The following is a 25,620-nucleotide window of genomic DNA, read 5'->3' as shown; positions in this document are numbered from 1 at the left end:
CAAGGCTCAGCAAGTACTGCCAATATGGAACAATGACTATTATCATGAAGTGATGTATTAAAAAGTGGCATAAAAACAAGAGCACCTGACAGCAGGATTAGAATTTCTTAAGCACTGGGAATAGAACTTGGATTTAACCTTTCAGACATTTTGCTCTGAGAATAAACGACAGGGTTATACGACTAGGCTACTGCGGTAATATCTTCACTTTGCTAAGGAAAATATCAGAAAACCCCAGCTGGAAGGCTAGTTTTTGCCAAGCAATTAGGGTGAGGGAAGAGGATGAACTTTACTAACTTTCCCCTTGTCCCAAAGACTTTCTGTTCACCTTTGCTGTACCCTCATAGTTCCCGGAATGTAAACTGTTTGGTTTCTGCAAGTTTTTTGATATTTCAGGGTCTGAGTCTTATCCAGGGCAGAGAGCTGGCTCCATATTAATGGGAATGGTCATTAAAGAAACAGAGTCTTGGCTTTTCCTAGAGTCTAGTCTGGAGTACAAATCTAAAATGCAGAAAACATTTTCCCTACACATGCTTCTCATAAATTCCATCTGAAATCAAGCTCATCATCTAAGAAATCACAGGAAATCCAACTTGTTAAGCCTTGGTTGGGTTAAATCAACCTATTCCTAGGCTCCAGTGGACCAGGGTCTGACAGATTCTGCTGAGCAAGGGGCCCGCTTGCACCCTGAATTACACGTAAATGCCTTTTGATGACTCGAACCCTTCCTTACGCATGCGAATCCCTTTCCTGAAATGCTTGTCCTCCCCCAATTTCAACTCAGCCTTCAGATTTCCTTATTCCCATTAGACTGTAAGCTCCATGAAGTAAGGCAACAAGTAGGCCATATAGCAGCATAGCTAATAATCATATTGCCTGGGTTTAAATCCCAGGTCTACTGCTTTCTAGCCCTATCAAATCCCTTAACTTTTGTTTTTTTTAAAAAAGAAAGAATCTTGCTTTGTTGCCCAGGCTGGTCTTGAACTCCTGGGGTCAAGGGATCCTCCTGCCTTGGCCTCCCAAAGTGCTGGGATTACAGATGACAGTCATCACACCTGGCCCCAAATCCCTTAATATTTAAGGTCATCAGTCTTCTCACTTGCAAATAGGGATAACACGTAACACCTTTGAATGGTTGTGAGGATTAAATGAAATCATCCAAGGAAAGCGTTTAACATTATATAGAGGAGGCTTGATAAACGCTTGCCAGTATTAATGTCTAGAAAATATTCCAAATCTTTTTATTTATTTATTATTTTTAAGACAGTGTCTCGCTTTGTTGCCCAGACTGGAAAGCAGTGGTGCAATCTTGGCTCTTTGCAACCTCCGCCTCCTGGGTTCAAGTGATTTTCCTGCCTCAGCCTCCCGAGTAGCTGGGACTACAGGCATGCACCACCATGGCCAGCTAATTTTTGTATTTTTCTAGAGACAGGGTTTTACCATGTTGGCCAGACTGGTCTCAAACTCGTGACCTCAAGTGATCCACCCACCTCAACCTCCCAAAAAGCTGGAATTACAGGCATGAGCCACTACGCCCGGCTGAAAAAAATTCCATAGTCAAGAAAAATCCAACTATGGGAAGACGAAACCACTGCTACCCTGCTTGGTCACAGAAACAGGGTCCCATTGATGTGAGGGATAGGAGCTGGAGGGAAAGTGAGGCTGCTTTGCCAGCCAAGTCATCATACTCACAATCACACAGTTCTTCCCAACATGAACGTAGGAACCAATCTGAGCTGCGTTGACCACACAATCTTCCTCAATAAAGACATGGTCCCCAATATGTAAAGGAAAGAATGCAACACTAGAAGAGGAAAAGAAGATGAACAAAGAAAGGTCAAGATGATGTACTTTGGGTCAAGGTTTATAGAACTACAGATCATAATCTGAACTTTATCATCTTAGCAAGACTGTCCCCAGCAAGGAAAGAAACCTCAGGCTAGAAAAATTATACAATATTGAAGAAAATGAACGTGATTACTAGTTCAAAATTGCAATAGTACACCAAAGAAATATGCAAGGAAAAACCAAGGCAGGAGGGGCAAGATCTTCAAAGTTAAAAGAGCAGGTACCAAATAAAAATCAATGAACGTTTGTTCATTCCCACTTCCTTTGAAAATGCTCACAGATCACATTTTTACTAACGTGCCCTATAATATTCCAGGGAATTGACATTAGGATCATGAGTTATAATTTCCACATTCAGCATTCTAAAAATTTATTCATTCACAGATTTCAGTGAGTGCCTACTATGTGCCAGACTCAATGGTAGAAATCAGGGCTACAACCATGACAAAAGAGATAGAACCCTGTCCACGAGCAGCTTACAATCAAGAAAAAAGATTAAATAGTAAGTAGTGACAACTATGATAAGGGATACAGAAACACAGTATCAAGTTATGAGCACATATAACAAGGAGACGTTACCTAGTCCACGGCTTTAGGAAAAACTTAATTGACTTTGAGTAGGAGTCAGCAGGCTTTCTCCAGATATCTGACATCATTCCCATCCCATTCTCTAGGGTTCCTCAAATGTCACTGACAGTGGTTCTGTGATCACATTTATACGTAATTTCTATACCTTGGGATGTAAAATATTTGGACTGGAATGAATATAAAGTGCTAGATGCTCATTAGCTCCTTCCAATTCTGTTCTATTTTGTTCAGAATATTTTTTCAGAGATGATACCTGTCCTCTATGAACCTATAATTTGTTTAAATCTTCCTTAACCATTACTATTTTTGGTCTGTACCTCCTGTGCAGCAATGCATTCCTTGATCTCATCACGGTCTGTAGCAGTACTGACAGTTCTTTAATTTTTAAATTTAAGATTCCAAGTTTGATAGTATTATCTGATTCTGGTATGAAATGCAGGTAGAAAAAAATCCACATTCAGCTTCTATTCACGTTTTGCTATTTACACTTTCATATTTCTGCATTTCTCACATGTACTATTCCTACTTACACATCCCTTCATTCAGCAATAAAACCCTTGTTCACTCCTGGTGCTTTTCCTGTGCCATATCCAACCCAATAATGCTGTTAATCAACATCTCTAGTAGTGTTTCAGTCACACCGTATAAAACCATAAAAGGGTACCAGGAGGTTTTCTGGTTTCCCCCTAATAGCCTTCAAAGCTAATCATGTGAATTTTTTATAATGATTCCCTCATCCAGTTCTTGTATGTCATGGAAAGCCTAGAATCCAATATCATTACTGGACATGTGGGATTATTTCTGCATGATACACTTCTAGGTATTATCATTAGTTTGAGTTAATTGCTCCCTTTTCTGTTCCTTCCTAACCATGTTCATACCTCTGTGACAGGTGTATCACACCATATAGTAGCTGTCACATGTCACTATCTGATTATGTTAATTGTTTCTACAACTAGACTTTGGGAACTTTGAGGCAGGAATCTTATTTTATCTATCTTTATATATTCTCAGCTTATAACCTAGCTGTGGGCATGAAGAAGGTACTCAATAAATGCTGACTTATTGGATGAAATGCAGATGGGTGCCAGGAGGGCAATTAGCCAAGGAGGAGAGAGGTAAAGAGGCAAAGAGAATACTTTTAGCACCATATCAGCTATGGTGGTCAGTTTGCCTGCTCTGTCCATGGCCTTTCTTGGATAGTCTTTATTCCCACTGAAGGATCAGTGGACCTGACTTGACTCTGCCCTTTGGGTCAAAGCTGTTCAGATCATGGATACTTAAGGTGAGCCAATCAGATTCTCTCTCTCAGGAGTTTGGAAATGACACATAAAGTCTCTAGTTGGTGTCTGCTGGAAGCCTAAATGGAGAAATGATATAAATTAGAATGTGAGTCAGCAAGGTAGTCTCCATGAACAAATGGGGCAGGTATCTGTGAGAGAGAAAAGGGAAGTAGAAATGCAGAGAGAAGGGCAGTATAGAAGAAAAAATACAATCTCAGATACAGAGAGGGATAGGTAGACAAAACTGTCTTGATTCCAGCTAGCTGTCCAATTCCAGGTTCCGGTCCCTTGTGAGGCCTGGCTTGCTCCTTTTCTTGCTCTTATGTTCCATTATATATGCCAGTCTGTTTGATCAGAAACCCCTTGCTTTTGCCAGTGTATAAGTGGATTCTGTTTGTGGCAACCAATCATCAACCAGACTGAGACAACCACCAGCAGAATTGTGTTCATTATGGTGAACTCTTACTTAGTGCTTCAAACAACAGGATGGACCTCGTCATTATACCACAATTCAACACATGGACCATACCACCAGTGGCAGCTTCTTGCCCAAGACTTGAACAAGTAATTAAATTACATACCCTTTGCTGAATTTCTTGAATGGTGGCCTTATGACACTACGACTTTTTACAACACAATGACGTCCAACTCTTACGTTTGCCAGATCCCCTCGGATAATACAGTCATTCATCACAATGGTCTGTAAGACAAAGCAAATTTTAAAAAATTAGCAACATAGTCTAAGACGTAACAAAAAAGAGTAGATAACGAGATACTGATTCTGAGTTATGTTACAATCCACTCTGACAAAACGTTACAAATGTTCCGCCAAAAGGAGTAACTTGTAAGGTAAAAAGAGAACTGCCCTCATGACAGTGACTGCAGTTAGCGATGTTCCTAGTAAATCATAAGCTTTGCCCTTAATCCCCCATGAATAGAACTCACTGAATGAGCACTTAGTGAGAACACCTAAAGCAGATCTGGCTTATGTGTCTCTTTAGATTCACTCAGGTAGGTCCTTGTGCCTCCGAAGCCTTGGCTGCTTGCTTATCAAGAGTTCTGGCTGCTCTACCTTTGTCTTCTTTCTTAACAGTACTACCTCCAGCTCCATGCTCCCAGAGGTGGACCCAATGGAGTTCTGGTTCATCTTCCAACCTCTGAACTCAGATTCTAAGTGCTACACTGCAGCAGAGTGTAAGATGTGGCTTCCCCAGAAGTTGCTGAGAGGGGCTGAGTAACACAACCTGTAAGTCTGGGAGGATTAATGCCTTATACTTGGTAAAGAGTAGGCACCCTCAAAATGTCTGCTGAATAAATAAATGGGGTTAAAAAGTGAATATGCTGGAGTTGTAACTGGAAAAAGTAAGCAAGGGACATGCAAGTAGATTATGAGGAATTATGTATGCTAAGCACAGAAGCTTAGGCATTTTTCCTGGAGGATATAAAGAGTCAACAAAATATTTTATTTCATTAAAAATTTTTTTCTGGCCAGGTGTGGTAGCTTACACCTGTAATCCCAACACTTTGGGAAGCTGAAGCAGGCAGATCACCTAAGGTCAGGAGTTCGAGACCAGCCTGGCCAACATGGTGAAACCCCATCTCTACTAAAAATACAAAAATTAGCCAGACATGGTGGCAGGTACCTGCAGTTAATCCCAGCTACTCGGGAGGCTGAGGCATGAGAATGGCTTGAACCTGGGAGGCAGGGGTTGCAGTGAGCCGAGATCACCCCATTGCACTCCAGCCTGGGCAAAAAGAGTGAGATTTTGCCTCAAAAAAAAAAAAATTTTTTTTTTTTTTTTTTTTGAGACGGAGTCTCACTCTGTGGCCCAGGCTGGAGTGCAGTGGCCGGATCTCAGCTCACTGCAAGCTCCGTCTCCCGGGTTCACGCCATTCTCCTGCCTCAGCCTCCCGAGTAGCTGGGACTACAGGCGCCCGCCGCCTCGCCCGGCTAGTTTTTTGTATTTTTTAGTAGAGACGGGGTTTCACCGGGTTAGCCAGGATGGTCTCGATCTCCTGACCTCGTGATCCGCCCGTCTCGGCCTCCCAAAGTGCTGGGATTACAGGCTTGAGCCACCGCACCCGGCCTGAAAATTTTTTTTTTTTTTTAAGACACAGGGTCTCACTCTATTGCCCAGGCTGCAGTGTAGTGGCACAATCATAGCTCACTGCAACCTTGAGCTGCTGGGCTCAAGGGATCCTCCCGCCTAAGCCTTCTGAGCAGCTGGTACTACAGGTGTATGCCACCACATCCCACTAATTTTTAAATGTTTTGTAGAGATGGGAGTCTCGCTATGTTGCCCACACTGGTCTTGAACCCCTAGGCTCATGCAATCAATCCTCCAACTCTGGTCTCCCAAAGTGCTGGGATTGCAGGCATTAGACACTGCACTTGGCCCCAGTATTTTAAACAGAGGATTAACATACATAAATTTCCATATTATTACTACTACTGTGGAAGCACCCTGGCATCTGCATGGGGGATGCAGGTGAGAGACTTGAGGAAAACTGACCCTTTAGATGACTACAATGGATCAAGGTAAAAATACATAGTCTTTTTTTTTTTTTTTTTGAGACGGAGTCTTGCTCTGTCACTCAGGCTGGAGTGCAGTGGCGTGATCTTGGGTCACTGCAACCCCACCTCCCAGGTTCAAGCAATTCTCCTGCCTCAGCCTCCCCAGTAGCTGGAATTACAGGCATCCGCCACCACGCCTGGCTCATTTTTATATTTTTAGTAGAGACAGGGTTTCACCATGTTGGCTAGGCTGGTCTTGAACTCCTGACCTCAAGTGATCCTCCCAAAGTGCTGGGATTATAGGCATGAGCCACTGCACCCAGCCTATAATGGATCTTATCTAAAGCAATAACTATACATATAGAAAGAAAAAATAAATCGTAAAAATATATAAGTTAATAATAAAAGTAAATTAATCTGATTAAGCCTCTAGATTTAACAACCAATTTCAAGGAAGGAGGGAGATAAGGACCTTATTAGGCAACTCCATATAGACATAATCAGCCAAATTCAGCAGCTGGAGAATTCAACTGGACAGTGATCCAGTTTCTGCAACATATAAATGGCATGGAAAGACAAAAGGGTTGGGAAAAGAGAACTGTTACAGATTAAAAGAGACTTAAGAGACATATCAACCAAATACAATGTGTGCAGCATCATGTTTGGATTCTGCTTTGAACAAACCAACTGGAAAAAGATATCCTGAGATACTGGGAAGACTGAATATGGACTGAGGATTAGATGATATTAAGGAAGTACTGGAGTTTTTATAATATTAACATGATAACAGTGATACTCTACTCATTTTTGTTTGTTTATGGAGACAGGGTCTTGCTCTGTCACTCAGGCTGGAGTGCAGTGGCCTGATTATAGTTCACTGTAACTTTGAACTCCTGGGCTCAAGAGATCCTTCTGTCTCAGCCTCCAAGTAGCTGGGACTACAGGTACATGCCACCAGATCTGGCTAATTTTTCTTTTCATTTTTTGTAGAGACATAGTCTTGGTATGTTGCCCAGGCTGGTCGCAAACGCCTGGCCTCAAGTAATTCTCTCACTTCAGCCTCCCAAGTGCTACGATTGCAATTGTGAGCCACCATGCCCTACCTCTACCGAATTTTTAAGTCCTTAAGAATTAGTAAGACACATTGAAGTATTTGTGGGTAAAATAACATGACATTTGCAATTTGTTTTAAAATACTCCAGCCAGGAACAGTGGCTCATGCCTGTAATTCTAGTACCTTGGGAGGCTGATGCAGGAGGACTGCTTGAGCACAAGAGGTCGAGACCAGCCTGGGCAACATGGCAAAACCCTATCTTTACAAAAAATATAAAAATTAGCCAGATGTGGTGGTGCACACCTGTAGTCCCAGCTACTCAGGAGTCTGAGATGGGGGGATTGTCTGAGCATGAGGAGGTTGAGGCTGCAGTGAGCTGAGATCACGCCACTGCACTCCCACCCGGGTGACAGAGTGAGACCCTGTCTCAAAAAAAAAAAATTAAGCAGGGCATGGTGGCACGTGCCTATAGTCCCAGGTACACTGGAGGCTGAGGTGGGAGGATCACCAGGAATTCAAGGCTACAGTGAGCTATGATAGCGCCACTTGCTGCACTCCAGCCTGGGCAACAGAGTACAACTCTGTCTCAGAAAAAGAAAAAATAAATAAATAAGAATAAATAAAAAACTCTAGCCTTCCCTAACCCACCCTAGTCAAACTAGGACTGAGTTTACAGGGTGAGTTTAGAGATGAAGCAAAGATGTCAGAATACTGCTAATTATGGAAGCTGGTAAACAACTTTATGGGAATTCATTATATCCACTCTACTTTGGTACATGTCTTAAAAGTTCCATAATGATAATGTTTAGCTATAAAAAGAAAAAATAATCTGCTACTATACACAACAAGATGGATACATCTCAAAAACATTACACTGCGTGAAAAAAGCTTGACATAAAAGAGCATATGATTCTAACCCAGATATCCATTAATGGGTGAATGGATAAAGAAAATGTGGTATACACTGCTTCTTGGCCTTTTGGCTAAGATCAAGTGAAGAAAATGTAGTTTATATTCATAATGGAATATTATTCAGTCATAAAAAAGAATGAAATCCTGTCACTTGCAGCAACATGGATGGAACTGGAGGTTATTATATTAAATAAGTCAAGCACAGAAAGGCAAATATCACATGTTCTCACTCATACGTGGGCACTAAAAAAGTAGATTTCAAGACAGAGAGTAGAATGGTGGTTACCAGAGGCCAAGAAAGGTAGCGGGAAGGAGGAGGGGTTGATTAATGGGTACAAATATACAGCTTGATAGATGAAATAAGAAATAAGACCTAGCATTTGATAGGTCAGTAGGGTGACAAAGCTTACAGTAATCTATTATGTATTTCAAAATAGCTAGAAGGAAATATTTTTTTTTTTTAACTTTTAAGTTCAGGGGTACATATGCAGGTTTGTTAAATAGGTAAACTTGTGTCATGGAGGTTTGTTGTACATATTATTTCATCACCCAGGTATTAAGCCTAGTACCTATCAGTAATTTTTCCTGATCCTTTCCCTCCTGCACCCTCCCCACTCCCCGTTCCCATAGGCCCCAGTGTGTGTTGTTCCCCTCTATATGTCCATCATTTAGCCTCCAGTTCCATCCATATCCCTGCAAAAAACGTGATCTCATTCTTTTTTATGGCTGCATTGTATTCCATGGTGTACGTACCACATTTTCTTTATCCAGTCTATCACTGATAAGCATTTAGGTTGATCCCATGTCTTTGCTATTGTGAATAGTGTTGCAATGATGAGCATTTAGGTTGATCCCATGTCTTTGCTATTGTGAATAGTGTTGCAATGATGAGCATTTAGGTTGATCCCATGTCTTTGCTATTGTGAATAGTGTTGCAATGAATATATATGTGTATATGTCTTTATAACAGAATGATTTATATTCCTTTGGGTATATAACCAGTAATGGGATTGCTGGGTCAAATGGTATTTCTGTCTTTAGGTCTCTGAGGAATCACCACACTGTCTTCCACAATGGTTACACTCCCACTAACAGTATGTAAACGCTTCTTTTTCTCCACAACCTTACCAGCATCTGTTATTTTTTGACTTTTTAACAACAGCTATTCTGACTGGTGTGAGATGGTAACTAGTGGTTTTGATTTGCACTTCTCTAATGACCAGTGATATTGAGCTTTTTGTCATGATTGTTGTATGTCTGCTTCTGAAAAGTGTCTGTTCATGTCCGTTGCCCACTTTTTTTTTTTTTTTTGAGACGGAGTCTCGCTGTGTCTCCCAGGCTGGAGTGCAGTGGCACGATCTCGGCTCACTGCAAGCTCCGCCTCCCGGGTTCACGCCATTCTCCCGCCTCAGCCTCCGAGTAGCTGGGACTACAGGCGCCCGCCACCGCGCCCGGCTAAGTTTTTGTATTTTTAGTAGAGACGGGGTTTCACCGTGTTAGCCAGGATGGTCTTGATCTCCTGACCTCGTGATCCGCCCGTCTCGGCCTCCCAAAGTGCTGGGATTACAGGCTTGAGCCACCGCGCCCGGCCCATTGCCCACTTTTTAAATGGCATTGTTTTCTACTTGTAAATTTGTTTAATTCCTTTAGATGCTGGATATTAGACCTTTGTCAGATGCACAGTTTGCAAAAATTTTCTCCCATTCTGTAGGATGTCTGTTTACTCTGTTAATAGTTTCTTTTGCTGTGCAGAATCTCTTTAGTTTAATCAGATCTCATTTGTCAACTTTCGCTTTGTCACAATCGCTTTTGGCATCTTCATCATGAAATCTCTGCCTGTGCCTATGTCCTGAATGGTACTGGTTAGGTTGTCTTCCAGGATTTTTACAGTTTTGGGTTTTACATTTAAGTCTTTAATCCATCTTGAGTTGATTTTTGTATATGGTGTAAGGAAGGGGTCCAGTTTCAATTTTCTCCATATGGCTAGCCAGTTATCCAAGCACCATTTATTGAATAGGGAATCCTTTCCTCATTGCTTGTTTTTGGCAGGTTTGATGAAGACCAGATAGTTGTAGGTGTGTGGTCTTATTTCTGGGTTCTCTATTCTGTTCCATTGTTCTACGTGTCTGTTCTTGTACCAGCAACACGCTGTTTTGGTTACCATAGCCCTGTAGTACAGTTGGAAGTCAGGTAGCGTGATACCTCCAACTTTGTTCTTTTTGCTCAAGATTGCCTTGGCTACCCTAGAGGGAAATAATTTTATTGTTTCTAGCATAAAGACAAATATTTAAGGTGATGAATATCCCAATTACACTGAGTTTTTATTTTTTTCATTTTTTGGGGGACAGGGTCTCACTCTGCCGCCCAGGCTGGAGTACAGTGGTGCCATCATGGCTCACTGCAGCCTCGACCTTCCAGGCTTGAGTGATCCTCCCAGCTCAGCTTCCCAAGCAGCTGGGACCACAGGTGTACACCACCAAGCCCAGCTAATTTTTTTTATTTGTAGAGATGGGGGTCTCCCTATGTTGCCCAGGTTGGTTTTGAAATCCCGGGCTCAAGAGATCTTCCCACCATGGCCTCTGAAAGTGCTGGGATTACACGTGTGGGCCACCATGTCTGACCAAAATTGATCGTATCTTTATAAATTTTATAAATGTATTATCATGTGCCCCCAAAATATGTACATCTATTATATATCCATAAAAAATTATTTTAAAAAAGGGCTTGTGATTCTAATTATATGAAACTTCAGAAAATGCAAAACTAATCTATATTAATTTTATGTTGGTGGTTGCCTGGGGCAAGGGTACAAGGGTAGAGGATTGACTGCAAAGGGGCACAAGGAAACTAGAGTAATAGAAATGTATTCTATATCTTGATTGTAGTAATGGTTGCACAGATGTACCCATCAGTCAAAACTTGTCAAATTGCACACTCAAAATGGATACATTTATTGTATGCAAATTATACCTCAATAAAGATGATCGGTTTTAGTTCCATAATAAAATGTTTAAAAAGAAAAGAAAGAAGAGAATCTATATGACTTGGTGACTGTTTGGCTGTTGGGAGGTAAGACAAAGAGAATTTACAATAGGGTAAGCAATTATGAGGATTACCAATTAAATTTTGAAATGTTGAATTTGAGATAGCTATGGGATGATCAACAGGCAGTTGTAAATAAACGTCTGAGGTCAAGGACAGAAGGTCAGGCTAGGGAGGTAGGTGGGGGAACTCCTGACATATAGGTGAATTTAGATTTATCACTAGCCTGAACACCTAACTCTGAAGGACACCAAAAAAGAAACAGACTCATACCTGGAAAAGCTTACTAATCTCAACTGCATATGTACCGTCTACGAAACTTGTACTCATAAAAAAGAACTTCCACATCTGCTGCTGATTATGAACATTACAGTTCTTTTGGTTTTCTTTTTTAGTTTTATTTTTTGAGATGGAGTCTTACTCTGTTGCTCAGGCTGGGGCACAGTGGTGTGATCTCACCTCACTGCAACCTCTGCCTCCCAGGTTCAAGTGATTCTCCTGCCTCAGCCTCCTGAGTAGCTGGGATTATAGGCATGTGCCACCACACTCGGCGAATTTTTGTATTTTTAGTAGAGATGGGGTTTCACCATGTTGGCCAGGCTACTCTCAAACTCCTGACCTCAGGTAATCCGCCCGCCTTGGTCTCGCAAATTGCTGGGATTACAGGCATGAGCCACCATGCCCAGCCACTTTGGTTTTCAAAAGATGTACTCTTCAAGCTTAAAGAGATTATCTATTTCTAGTATGAACTCCCTTCATCTAAGAGTCTTAATTTACTTCAATTATTGTTTTCACTTTCATGTTTCCACCTACGATCAGAGAAAATGGTTTCCTTTTCTTTTGGAGGAAAACAGAATTCCAAGAGTTCTGGGTATTTGGTGATGGTGGTTGTTTTATTGTGTTTTAAATAAGTACAACAAGCTTAATGTGGAAATAAAGAACATCCACATAAGTCTGTTTGTCAGCCTAAACTATACACCAACTAAAGAAGCAAACACACACAAAGGAAGTAAATGGTATCGCAGGTGGTCAGAGAAATTTAGGAAGATGGGCTCAAATCCTTTTCCTATTTCCTATTTCACAAGGAGTAGCGCTGAGGAAGAGAAGTCAGATTCAAAACAGAGGCAGTGGGGCGTTAAAATGAAAGAAGGTGGCTGTCCTTCAGAGAAGCAAATGAAAGGAGATAGCTGCCCTTCACAGAAGCTAAGCAAAGAGTTAACTGAACTCAACAATGGGCAAGGCACAAGTAGCAAAGTGGAGGTTGAAGGACTATACTTGCATATCTGTATTGTTTGGCTCATGTGGCATTTTTATTATTTATTTATTTTAACTTTTTTTAGCTATCTTCTACAGGAAGGACATGTGGCATTTTAACAAATCATTTAAAATTAAACATTACTATTTGAGTAGTAGAACATCTTACATTTTAAAAATTGAGATTTCCAGTTGCTTTTGAAAAAGAATCAGAAGCTCTGGAAAGCTGATTGTTGCCACATGGGCCTGTATTCCCACACAGTAACAACCAGCTTGGGCTTAGATTGGTCACATTCTCCAGTTCACCAGGCCCCACCACTCCCTATTGTTCACACTCTCTATCCCTGTAGGCACTGTGACATCTGATTTATGGGCTCAGGAAAACAGAAATGACAAAGTTCTGAAAGAGAAGGGATAGAAATATAAATGGACTGTTCATAATAGCAAAAAACTAGAAACAAAATAACTTTCCACAAACAGGAGGGTGGATAAGTGGAACTGTACACAGCAGTGAAAATGCACAGACCGGCCGGGCACAGTGGCTCACGCCTATAATCCCAGCACTTTGGGAGGCCAAGGTGGTCAATCCTACCTGAGGTCAGGAGTTTGAGACCATCCTGGCCAACACGGTGAAACCCTGTCTCTACTAAAAACACACACACATAAAAAGAAAAAAAAATTAGCTGGATGTGGTGGCAGCCACCTGTAATCCCAGCTACCCAGGAGGCTGAGGCAGGAGAATCGCTTGAACTTGGGAGGTAGAGGTTGCAGTGAGTCAAGATCGTGCCATTGCACTCCAGCCTGGGCGATAAGAGCAAAACTACATCTAAAAAAAAAAAGGAAAAAGGAAAAGAAAGAAAATGCACAGCCCACAATGAATCTTAGAAATAAAAGCTGAGTACTGCCCAAAGCAGTCTGCAGACTCAATGCATTCTCAACAAATAGAAAAAATATCTTCAAATTCACAAAGACTCTGAATAGCCAAAGTAATCCTGAACAAAAAGAACACAGCTGAAGGGGGTATCACACTGCCAGACTTACTGCGATGCTACAATAACCAAAATAGCATAATACTGGCATTAAAAAAAAGACACATAGGACAATGGAACAGAACAGAACCTAGAAATTAATCCACATATCTATAGCCACCTGATTTTTGACAAAGGTGACGAGAACATTCATCTGGAAAAGGACAGTCTCTTCAATAAATGGTGCTGGGAAAATAGCATATCCATAAGCAGAAGTAGACCCCACACCTGTCACCCTATACAAAAATCAACTCAAAATGAATTTTTTTTTCTTTTTTTTTTTTTTGAGACAGAGTCTCACTCTGTTGCCCAGGCTGGAGTGCAGTGACACCATCTCGACTCACTACAACCTCTGCCTCCTGGGTTCAAGTGATTCTCATGGCTCAGCCTCCTGAGTAGCTGGGATTACAAGCATGCACCACCACACACAGCTAATCTTTTTCTATTTTTAGTAAAGATGGGTTTCACCATGTTGGCCAGGCTGGTATTGAACTCCTGCCCTCAAGTGATCCGCCCGCCTCAGCCTCCCAAAGAGTTGGGATTATAGGTGTGAGCCACTGTGCCTGGTCTATAACTCAAAATGAATTGAAGATCTAAATGGAAGGCCTGGGACTATAAACTACTAGAAGAAAACATAGGGGAAATGCTTAAAGACACTGGTCTTGGAAAAGATGAATAAGACTTCAAAAGCAGAGACAACAAAAGCAAATAAATAAATGGGATTATATCAAACTAAAATGATCCTGCACAGCATAGGAAACAATCAACAGAATGAAAATATGGCAGAACATATCTTCAAACTATTCTTCAAAGACAGAATATCCAGAATATATTAATACAAGGAACTCAAACATCTCAACTGCAAAAAACCCCAAACAATCTGATTTTTAAATGGGCAAATGACTTGAATAGACATTTCTCAAAAGACAAACTAATGGCCAACAAATATATATTTTAAAATGTTCACTAAACATCACTAATCAGCCAGGCACAGTGGCTCACACCTTTAATCCAGCCTGACTAATATGGTAAAACATCGTCTCTACTAAAAATACAAAAAAATTAGCCAGGCGTGGTGGTGTGCACCTGTAGCCCCAGCAACTCAGGAGGCTGAGACAGGAGAATTGCTTGAACCTGGCAGGCAGAGGTTGCAGTAAGCTGACATAAGGCCACTGCACTCTAGCATGGCAACGGAGCAGGACTCTGTCTGAAAAAACAAACAAACAAACAAACAAAAAATCACTAATCATCAGGGAAAGGCAAATTAAGACCACAATGAGGTATTGTCTCACCGCAGTTAGGATGCTTATCATAAAGACAAAAAATATCAGACACTAGTGAGGATTTGGAGAAAAGTTAACTCTTATACACTGTTGGTGGGATGTAAACTAGTACAGCCACTATGGAGAACAGTATGAAGGTTCCTAAAAAACTACAAATATGGCCAGGTGTGGTGGCCCACACCTGTAATCCCAGCACTTTGGTAGAGGTCAGGAGTTCGAGACCAGCCTGACCAACATGGATAAACACCATCTCTATTAAACATACAAAAACTAGCCAGACATGGTGGTGTGCACCTGTAATCCCAGCTATTCAGGAGATTGAGGCATGAGAATCACTTCAACCAAGTACGCGGAGATTGCAGTGAGCTGAGATCACACCACTGTACTCTAGCCTGGGTGACAGTGAGATTGTCTCAAAAAAAAAAAAAAAAAAAAGAAAAACAAAATTAGCTGGCAATGGTGGTGTATGTCCGTAGTACAAGCTACTTGGGAAGCTGAGGTGGGAGGTTCACCTGAGCCTGGCCTGGAAGGTCAAGACTGCAGTGAGCTATGACTGTGCCACTGCACTCTAGCCTGGGCAACAAAGTGAGACCCTGTCTCAAAAAAAGTAACAAATAAACAAATAAAATAAAGATTTTTAAAATAAAAATAAATCACAGGAAACCAAGTTAAACAATATATATTATTTAGGGATATGTGGAAAATTTGTTTAAATAATAAAGAATTTATAAGACGCAAAATCAGGACAGCAGTTTTCTCTTGGAGGGTGGCAAAAATAGGAATGGGGAGGAACATAAAAATAGTACTTATTGTACACCGATTATGTTCCAATTCTTCAGTTGGGTATAGGGTTCACTGGTGTTGATTTAATTTTATGCTTTATAACATATATGTCACATATATTCTTTTGTATACCCAAAATATTGCCAAAGTAAACATCTTTAAAAAGCAAAAGGCAGCCAGGCATGGTGGCTCATGCCTGTAATCCCAGCACTTTGGGAGGCTGAGGCGGGCAGATAACCTGAGGTCAGGAGTTCAAGACCAGCCTGGCCAATATGGTAAAACCCCGTCTCTACTAAAAATACAAAAATTAGCCAGGCATGGAGGTGCGCACCTGTAATCCCAGGTACTGGAGAGGCTGAGGCAGGACAATTGTTTGAACCTGGGAAGCAGAGGCTGCAGTGAGCCAAGATCCTGCCACTGCACTCCAGCCTGGGCAACAGGGCAATACTCTATCCACCCCCCCAACACCCCCCCCCCAAAAAAAGCAAATAGCCCTCAATAGGCAAAACAATCTTATAAAAGTACAAACATGGAAGACTCATAATTCATGATTAAAAACTCATTACAGTAGGCCGAGCGCAGTGGTTCACACCTATAATCCCACTACTTTGGTAGGCCGAGGCGGGTGGATCACATGAGGTCAGGAGTTGGAGACCAGCCTGACCAAAACGGGAAAACCTGGTCTCTAGCATGGTGGCACGTGCCTGTAATCCCAGCTATTCAGGAGGCTGAGGCAAGAGAATCACTTGAACCTGAGAGACAGAAGTTGCAGTAAGCTGAGATCATGCCACTGCACTCCAGCCTGGGTGACAGAGCGAGACTCTGTCTCAAAAACAAAAACAAAAAAACAGAAAACTTATTACAAACCTATAATAATCAAAACAGTGCAGTGTTCCATAAAGATAGTCATACAGACCAACCAAACAGAATTGAGAGTCCACAAATAAATCCATTCATCTATGACCAACTGATTTTCTAGAAGAGTGCCAAGACCATTCAACAGGGAAAGAATAGTATTTTCAACAAACGGTGCCAGGATAACTGTATTTCTACATTCAAAAGAACTAAGTTAGACCCCTACCTCAAACCATATAAAAAAATTAACTCAAGCCGGGTACAGTGGTTCATGCCTGTAATCCTGGCACTTTGGGAGGCCGAGGCTAGAAGATCACCTGAGGTCGGGAGTTTGAGACCAGCCTGACCAATATGGAGAAACCCCATCTCTACTAAAAATATAAAATTAGCCAGACGTGGCCAGGCGCGGTGGCTCAAGCCTGTAATCCCAGCACTTTGGGAGGCCGAGACGGGCGGATCACGAGGTCAGGAGATCGAGACCATCCTGGCTAACACGGTGAAACCCTGTCTCTACTAAAAAAAATACAAAAAACTAGCCAGGCGAGGTGGTGGACGCCTGTAGTCCCAGCTACTCGGGAGGCTGAGGCAGGAGAATGGTGTGAACCCAGGAGGCGGAGCTTGCAGTGAGCTGAGAGCCGGCCACTGCACTCCAGCCTGGGCAACAGAGCGAGACTCCGTCTCAAAAAAAAAAAAAAAAAAAAATTAGCCAGGCGTGATGGCACATGCCTGTAATCCCAGCTACTCGGGAGGCTGAGGCAGGAGAATCACTTGAACCCAGGAGGTGGAGGTTGCAGTGAGCCAAGATTGCCTGGACAATGAGAGGGAAACTCCATGTCATTGAAAAAAAAAAAAATGTAACTCAAAATGGATCAATGACCTAAACACAAGCACTAAGACCACTAACACTGTTAGAAGAAAACACGGCAGTAAATCTTCATGGCCATAAATTTGGATTCTTAATATGACACCAAAAACACAAGCAACAAAAGAAAAAACAGATAAACCAGACTTCAAAATTTAAAACTTTTGTGCATCAAGGGGATGCACAAAATCTACAGAAAGGAAGAAGGCATTTGCAAATCATATATCTGATAAGGGTTTAATATCCAGAATGTATAAAGAACTCCTAGAACTCAGTAAGAAAAAGACAACACAATATAAAAATAGGAAAAGGACTGAACAGACATTTCTCTAAAGAAGATGTACAGATGACCAATAAGCAACATTCAAAGATGTTCAACATCATTAATCATTAAGGAAATACAAATCAAAACCACAAGGAGATACCATTTTATACCCCCTTGGATGGCCATAATCCAAAAAAAAAAAAAAAAAAAAAAAAAAAAACCAGAAAATAACTAGTGTTGGTAAAGATGTGGAGAAATTGGAACCCTGCACAATGCTGGTGGAAATGTAAAATGGTGTAGCCATTTCGGAAAAAAGTTTGGCAGTTTCCCAAAAAGTTTAACACAGACTCACCATTTGTCCCAGCAATCATACTCTTTTGTATATACCAAACATTGCCAAATTAAGTATTGAGCATTTACACTCCTAGGTATATACTCAAAAAACCTGAAGACTGGGACGCGAACAGATACCTGCACATCAATGTTCACTGCAGCATTATTCACAATAGCCGAAGGGTAGAAACAATCCAAGTGCCTATCAACAGATGAACAGATAATGAAATGTGGTATATACATACAATGGAATATTACTCCACTATGGAAAGGAATGAAGTTCTGATGTGCTTTAACAAGGATGAACCTTGAAAACCTTACGCTAAGTGAAATAAGCCAGACAAAAAGGACAAATATTATATGATTCCACTTATATGAAATATCTAGAATAGGCAAATTCATAGAGACAGAAAGTAGATTCAGGCTATCAGCAATGGAAGGAAGTAGGGATGGGCATTTATTCCTTAATGTGTAGAGTTTTTATTTGGGGTGATGAAAAAAGTTTTGGAAATGGATAGTGGAGATGGTTGCACAACATTGTGAATGTAATTAATGCCAATTAATTGTACACTTAAAAATTGCTAAGGCTGGGCGCAGTGGCTCACGCCTGTAATTCCAGCACTTTGGGAGGCTGAGGAGGGCAGATCATCTGAGGTCAGGAGTTCAAGACCAGCCTGACCAATGTGGAGAAACTCCGCCTGTATTAAAAATATAAAATTAGCTGGGTGTGGTGGCACATGCCTGTAATCCCAGCTGCTGGGGAGTCTGAGGCAGGAGAATCACTTGAACCTGGGAGGCGGAGGTTGTGGTTAGCCGAGATTGCACCATTGCATTCCAGCCTGGGCAACAAGAGGGAAACTCCGTATCAAAAAAAAAAAAAAAAAAAAAAAAAAAAAATATATATATATATATATATATATATATATATATAGTTAGGCTGGGTGCAGTGGCTCACGCTTGCAATCCCAGCATTTTGGGAGGCCAACGCGGGTGGATCACTTGAGGCCAAGAGTTTGAGGCTAGCCTGGTCAACGTGGCAAAACCCTGTCTCTACTAAAAATACAAAAATTAGCCTAGTGTGGTGGCGTGTACCTGTAGTCCCAGCTACAGGGAGGCTGAGGCATGAGAATCCTTGAAGCCAAGAGGCGGAGGCTGTGGCGACTGAGATGGCACCACTTCACTCCAGCCTGGGTGACTTTCTCAAATAATAAAATTTTTTTAAAAATTGTTAAAATGGCAAATTTTGTTATATATAGTTCACCGTAACAAAAAAAGTCTTGGGCCGGGCGCGGTGGCTCATGCCTGTAATCCCAGCACTTTGGGAGGGTGACGTGGATGGATCATCTGAGATTAGGAGTTCAAGACCAGCCTGGCCAACATGGTGAAACCCCGTCTCTACTAAAAATACAAAAATTAGGCCAGGCACAGTGGCTCACTCCTGTAATCCCAGCACTTTGGGAGGCCAAGGTGGGCAGATCACAAGGTCAGGAGATTGAGACCATCCTGGCTAACACAGTGAAACCCCATCTCTACTAAAAATACAAAAAAATAGCTGGGCATGGTGGCAGGTGCCTGTAGTCCTAGCTACTCAGGAGGCTGAGGCAGGAGAATGACGTGAACCTGGGAGGCGGAGCTTGTAGTGAGCCGAGATCACACCACTGCACTCCAGCCTGGGCGACAGAGCGAGACTCTGTCTCAAAAAACAAAAATACAAAAATTCGGTGGGTGTGATGGCAGGAGCCTGTAATCCCAGCTACTCGGGAGGCTGAGGCAGGAGAATCACTTGACGCCAGGAGGTGGAGGTTGCAGTGAGCCAAGATCCTGCCACTGTACTCTGACCTGGGTGACAGAGCAAGACTCTGTCTCAAAAAATAAGAACCAAACAAACAAACAAAAAGAAACAGTATGTCTGAGCAGCAATAACCAAATTATATTTCTTTTCCACTTAATTCCTTGGTATGACAGGCTTAATGGAGACTAATTGTCTTCTGAAAATATTTGTGATTTCTTGGTTATAATGAGACTATTTTCCTTCTGGAAGTTAGAGATGTAATATTTACAGAAAAAGTAATTTCAAAATTGAGTGCTCCAGATGGCAGGAAAACAACTATGAACTTCACTGTTTGTCAAGCTCAAATATACCTTGTGATATTTTCTCTTCCAAGTTTATACTCGTCTCTTTGCTATTGTAATTTATTTGGATTACAAGATTCTCAGTCTTTCAGATTCCACTTTGCATATTTGTCTCATACTTTAATATCTTTTCCAATTGTCACATTCATTTTAAGAGTTTCAGTTAATAGTGAATTATTAATTTTTACTAAAGAGATAATTTTATAAGTATTACTTTAGTTTCTACCTTCAAATACTTCATTACCTATTACACTTTGTGCCTAGTAGTTTAATGCACACTATAATATCATAAAATAATGTTGGTTCTAGGTACCACTGTATTTTGTTCCTGGCATAAAAGAAAACAGGTTTTCTGTTGCCTCTTATTGAACCTTTTTGCATGAGGCATGAGAATCCTTGAAGCCAAGAGTTGGATTCAAGAGATCCAACTTAGGCCGGGCACAGTGGCTCACCCCTATAATCCCAGCACTTTGGGAGACCGAGATGGGTGGATCACTTGAGGGCAGGAGTTCGAGACCAGCCTGGACAACATGGTGAAACCCTGTCTCTACTAAAAATACAAAATATTAGCCAGGCTTGGTGGCAGGTGCCTGTAATCCCAGCTACTCGGGAGGCTGAGGCAGGAGAACTGGTTGAACCTGGGAGGCAGAGGTTGCAGTGACCTGAGATGGGGCCACTGCACTCCAGCCTGGGTGACAGAGTGAGACTGTCTCAAAAAAAAAAAAAAAGGAGATCCAACATCCAACTTAGAGAATAAAAAATTTAAAAACAAGAGAATTAAAAATGTACAACAATAAATAGGCAATATGGCAACATTTTATCTGCCCTGCTATGGTGATAATTAGCAGAAAGCAAGCTAAGGTTTGCAGCCTGGAGCTGGCTTTGTCCCTTACCTTGCCGTTGAGAACGATGTTCTGGCTTCCACACAACACTGACTGGCGACTGACTTTGTTCCCAGATGCCTAAAAGAAAACAACAGAAAACCGGGGACAGCAAACTTAATAGGTTTCTGGAGTACAGGTTTCCATCAAGAAAGCTCACATTTGAGAGAAAAAAACAAAAAGTGGGGTGCTGTCCACAATGGAGTGAGTCCAGGATGTCAAAAAAGCAATGATGGATTAGGAAACTATGGCTGAGTGTGGTGGCTCACGCCTGTAATCTCAGCACTTTGAGAGGCTGAGGCAGACGGATCCCTTGAGGCCAGGAGTTCAAGACCAGCCTGGGCAACACAGTGAGACCCCCCCTTCTCTAAAAAAAAATTTTTTTAAATTAGCCAGGCATGGTGGCGCGTGTCTGTAGTCCCAGCTCCTCAGAAGGCTGAGGATGGAGGATCGCTTGAGCATGGAAGGCCGAGGCTGCAATGAGCTGTGATTGTACCACTGCACTCCAGCCTGGGCAATAGAGTGAGACCCTGTCTCAAAAAATAAAAAACATAAAAGGAAACTAGGGACTCAAGGAATAAACTCAGAATTTGAATGTCTATAGCTTAGTGGCATCAGACAGACGTGGATTCAAATCCATTCACTTCCGCACTTGGGCTTTATGGCCTTAAAACGAGGATAATGACTTTATGAATATCAGAGTTGTCAGAATGCAAAGAAAACCAAAATAACAATAGTAACGTAAACTGACCACTTGCCCTGTTTCCAAGATTTTACAAACATATCGTATACTGATAATAAAGAACCAAATTGGAAGGGTGCGGTGGCTCACGCCTGTAATCCCAGCACTTTGGGAGGCCGAGGCGGGTCGATTACCTGAGGTCGAGTTAGGGACCAGCCTGGACAACATGGTGACCCCGTCTCTACCAAAAAATACAAAAATTAGCCGGGCGTGGTGGCGGGCGCCTGTAATCCCAGCTATTTGGGAGGCTAAGGCAGGAAAATCGCTTGAACGGGGAAGCGGAGGTTGTAGTGAGCCGAGATCGCGCCACTGCACTCCAGCCTGGGCGACAGAGAGTCTCCGCCCCCCTCCCCCCCAAAAAAAGAACCGAATCGTTTTCGGCGCAAGTTACCACATTACAAAAGGCAACGTAAAAGGGCCCGAAGTTCAAGCTGTAATTCATATGAACAGGATGGGACTTGTCCTATTCTCCTGAAGGCACTTTATCCCTATGAGAAAATCAGGAATACAAAAGGCCTAAACTGGCCATGCGCGGAGTAAACAGCAAAGCCAGACTGTACTCGGGGCGTCGCTAGATAATCCGGGACTAACGGCCAAAGGGACAGGGGTGGGTGGGGTAGGGGCAGATTGGGAACTCCGACCAGGCCTCAAAGGGACGCAGGCTTGAAAAGAGGAGGACAGATATCTGGACCCGCGCACCGTCTCGATGTACTCGGACTTGTTGTAGAGCAGCTCGCCCAACTCCATGGCCGCCGCCTCCTTCCCTCAGTCCCGGATCCTGTCAGAGTGAGTCGGTCAGTCTTTCTGAGGTTCCGGCTACTTCCGGCCGCTCCTCCACTTCCGCTCTAGGTGGCCCACTGGGAGTCATCGACAGCTCGGCTCTCCTTTAGGCGGCCTCGCTCCACTGCTCGGCCGTCTCCGGCTGCGCGTGCGCAGGTCGAACGTTGGATTTAATTGGCCGGAGATTAGGGCGCGCCTGGCCCGCGTGGGTCAGCTGATCGCGCGCTGAGGGTGCGATCCCGGGCTCCCCATTCTTTCTTGGGGCGCCTCCCCGGCCCAGGGCCAACTGGGTCCCGGTGTCGGCAGGCCTGGGGTCGGCGACGGCTGCTCTTTTCGTTCTGTCGCCTGCCCGATGGAAGAGCCTCCCGGGAAGCCCCTCAGCTGTGAGGAGAAGGAAAAGGTGCCACGGGGTGCGGGAAGGGCGGATGCAGGACTCTGACCTCGCTTTCCCAGGGTTTTAGGTCTAGCTTTGTGTCCTCGGCAGTCCGAGGGCAGCAGTATCGTCTGACGCCCCCTTCCCCCCCCCGCTTAGGGCTGAGGGGGCACAAAAAATGAAAATGTGGAAATAGCGTGGTGCTCACGTGGTGGCGTTTAAAGAACAAATCTCATTACAGTAACAGTGCATTAATACAATGTGTAACACTTTATAGATAAAGCTGTATCGACACCGTTGCTCCTCCCCCGTCCCACACCCTCAATCTTCACTTCTCCCGCCGGACCTCCTCAAGTAAATCTTTTAAGTCTGGTACTTTCGGGTCCTTTCGTGTGTTAGCGTGTGTGGTGGAGGAGGGGCGTATCCCTAACCACCAAAAAGGAGTCCTATGTGTAATTTTTTTGAGAAGGGAGTGTTCGTAAATGGTATGATCTGAATGGTTCTGTAGGTTCCGTTTTTCATACCCCTGTTTAGCATTCCTGTCAGGACATGTTTATTTACCTTTCTTTTTTAAGTTCTAGACAGCATGTTGTAGTTTGGAAGTTTCTTTTCTTTTTTCTTCCTTTTCTTTTCTATTTTTCTTTTTTGAGACAGAGTCTCACTCTGCCACCCATGCTGGGGTGCAGTGGTGCGATCTCGGCTCACTGCAACCTCCGCCTCCCGGGATCAAGCGACTCTCTTGCCTCAGCCTCCCGAGTAGCTGGGATTGCAGGAACCTGCCACTGCGCCTGGCCTTGGAAGTGTCCTTGCTTCTTTAGACTGTACTTTACTGATAAGACTTTTAGTATGTTTCCAGTTTGTGCTGATGTTATTCTTATCCTGGCTTACCTTCTGGTGGAGGTGAGAAAGATCATTTATAAGTAAACAAGATAATCCCCAGACATTTATAAGATTGGTGGGTAGGCCAGTCTCCGTGGCTCACGCCTGTAATCCCAGCACTTTGGGAGGCTGGGATGGGCAGATCGTTTGAGCTCAGAGTTTGAGACCAGCCTAGGCAACGTAGTGAAACCCCGTCTCTACTAAAAATATAAAAATTAGCCGGGTGTGGTGACGCCAGCCTGTAGTCCCAGAGGCTCAGGCCTCAGAGGCTGATGCACGAGAATCGCTTGAACCAGGGGACGCTTAGGTTGCAGGGAGCCGCCGAGATCGCACCGCTGCACTCCAGGCTGGACAACCAAGTGAGACTCTGTCTCAAAAAAAAAAAAAAAAAGAAAGAAAATTCCAAGTAGCATGTTTTGCACATAGACTTTGTTTTTTTGTTTGTTTGTTTTAGTTTTTTGAGACAGAGTCTTGCTCTGTCGCCCAGGCTGGAGTGCAGTGGTGCGATCTTGGCTCACTGCAACCTCCGCCTCTCAGGTTCAAGCGATTCTCCTGCCTCAGTCTCCTGTGTAGCTGGGATTACAGACGCCGGACACCGCGCTCAGCTGATTTTTGTATTTTTAGTAGAGATGGGGTTTCTCCATGTTGGCCAGGCTGGTTTCGAACTCTTGACCTCAGGTGATCCGCCCGCCTTGGCCTCCCAAAGTGCTGGCATGACAGGCGTGATCCATCCCACCTGGCCTTTTTTTTTTTTTTTTTTTTTTTTAGACAGAGTCTTGTTCTGTTGCCCAGGCTGGAGTGCAGTGGCACAATCTAGGCCCACCGCAACCTTCGCCTCCAGGTTCAAGCAATTCTCCTGCTTCAGCCTCCTACTGGTACCTACCACCACACCTGGCTTATTTTTGTATTTTAATAGAGGCAGGGTTTCACCATGTTGGCCATGCTGGTCTCGAACTCCTGACCTCAAATGATCCACCCATCTCGACCTCCCAAAGTGTTGGGATTACAGGTGTGAGCCACCGCTTCCAGCTGAGTAGGTCTTTTTTTTTTTTTTTTTTTTGGTCTTTTGTTTTTTTTAAAGGTATGTATGGAGGATGGAAATCTTGATGTTTTATTGGTTGAAAGATGAGTATAACTAAAAAGTTCCTAAAAAGCAGAAAAACCAGGGCTGGCTTTGCTGCTGAGATAATCCTTTGAACCAAAGAAGCCAGAGAGACAAGGGAATCTAGACTTTCAGAGAACAGTAATTTGATTCAGCCCAATTCACTTATTCATTTAATAAATATTTGTTAAATGCCTACTGTATGCCTGGTTGGAGATTCAGCAGTGACAGCTCCAACCTCACTGGTCTGCGTGTTCCTCAAACATATGTAGCCTATTCCACTGCAGAGCTTTTATATTTGTGGTTCCCTCTGCCTGGGGTACCATTCCCTCTGATCTTCCCAAAACTAGCTCCTTCCTCATTTGGTCTTAGGCTCAAATGATAGTCCTCAAAAATGCCTCCCTGACCACTGCAACTAAAGTAGTCCCTATCAGTAGGCCAGTAACTCTCTTATATCACTCTGTTTATCTGTCTAGTTATTTATTACCTTGTAAAATCATCTTCCCTGTTTCCTTATTTATTATGTGTATCCCTCACTGTATGTAAATTGCATCTAGAATAGCATCTGGAACACTAATTGACACACAGTGGGTATCACTTATTATTCCAGGTACTAGAGATACCTGGACCATTAACTGATAAATAGAAGATTCATTTGTTGAGTGACTGAGGATGACAGTCCCTGCTACCTTCAAGGAACTGGGTGATGGGGAGAAACAGAGAACACAGTGTGAGAATACTGTGGTAAGGAAAGTACAGAGGACTGATAGAGTGTCTAACCTAGATTTGGAGAAGGACCTAGAAGTCTATCCCAGGGAAATGAAA

The 25,620-nt window shown here is 42.8% G+C and overlaps 2 protein-coding genes across 10 annotated transcripts in view; one reads left to right on the top strand and one right to left on the bottom strand.

The window, feature by feature from the left end:
* Window positions 1–22,485, bottom strand: part of DCTN5 (dynactin subunit 5) — a 35,272-nt gene extending 12,787 nt beyond the window's left edge. For 2 of the 5 annotated variants that reach the window (XR_012429465.1, XM_015433456.4), the window contains exons 1-4: window positions 22,361–22,485; window positions 20,932–21,000; window positions 4,301–4,419; window positions 1,693–1,804 (exon numbers count right to left, since the gene is read on the bottom strand). Coding sequence is in view for 3 of the 5 variants with exons in the window: in XM_015433456.4 (XP_015288942.1) it covers window positions 1,693–1,804; window positions 4,301–4,419; window positions 20,932–21,000; window positions 22,361–22,408 (348 nt within the window). In the remaining 2 variants the exon portion in view is untranslated. Of the gene's footprint in view, window positions 1–1,692; window positions 1,805–4,300; window positions 4,420–6,706; window positions 6,781–18,043; window positions 18,793–20,931; window positions 21,001–22,360 lie in introns of those variants that run through there. The other 3 variants (XR_012429464.1, XM_074028159.1, XM_074028160.1) reach the window with 2 other exon arrangements.
* Window positions 22,486–22,639: 154 nt separating this feature from the next.
* Window positions 22,640–25,620, top strand: part of PALB2 (partner and localizer of BRCA2) — a 38,097-nt gene continuing 35,116 nt past the window's right edge. For all 5 annotated transcript variants that reach the window (XR_010583727.2, XM_065536775.1, XM_045382183.2 and 2 more), the window contains exon 1: window positions 22,640–22,841. Coding sequence is in view for 4 of the 5 variants with exons in the window: in XM_065536775.1 (XP_065392847.1) it covers window positions 22,794–22,841 (48 nt within the window). In the remaining variant the exon portion in view is untranslated. The remainder of the gene's footprint in view (window positions 22,842–25,620) is intronic.

This window comes from Macaca fascicularis, chromosome 20 (genome assembly GCF_037993035.2).
Source record: "Macaca fascicularis isolate 582-1 chromosome 20, T2T-MFA8v1.1".
Taxonomy (NCBI): Eukaryota; Metazoa; Chordata; class Mammalia; order Primates; family Cercopithecidae; genus Macaca; species Macaca fascicularis.
This window is presented reverse-complemented; position numbering and strand designations above follow the sequence as displayed.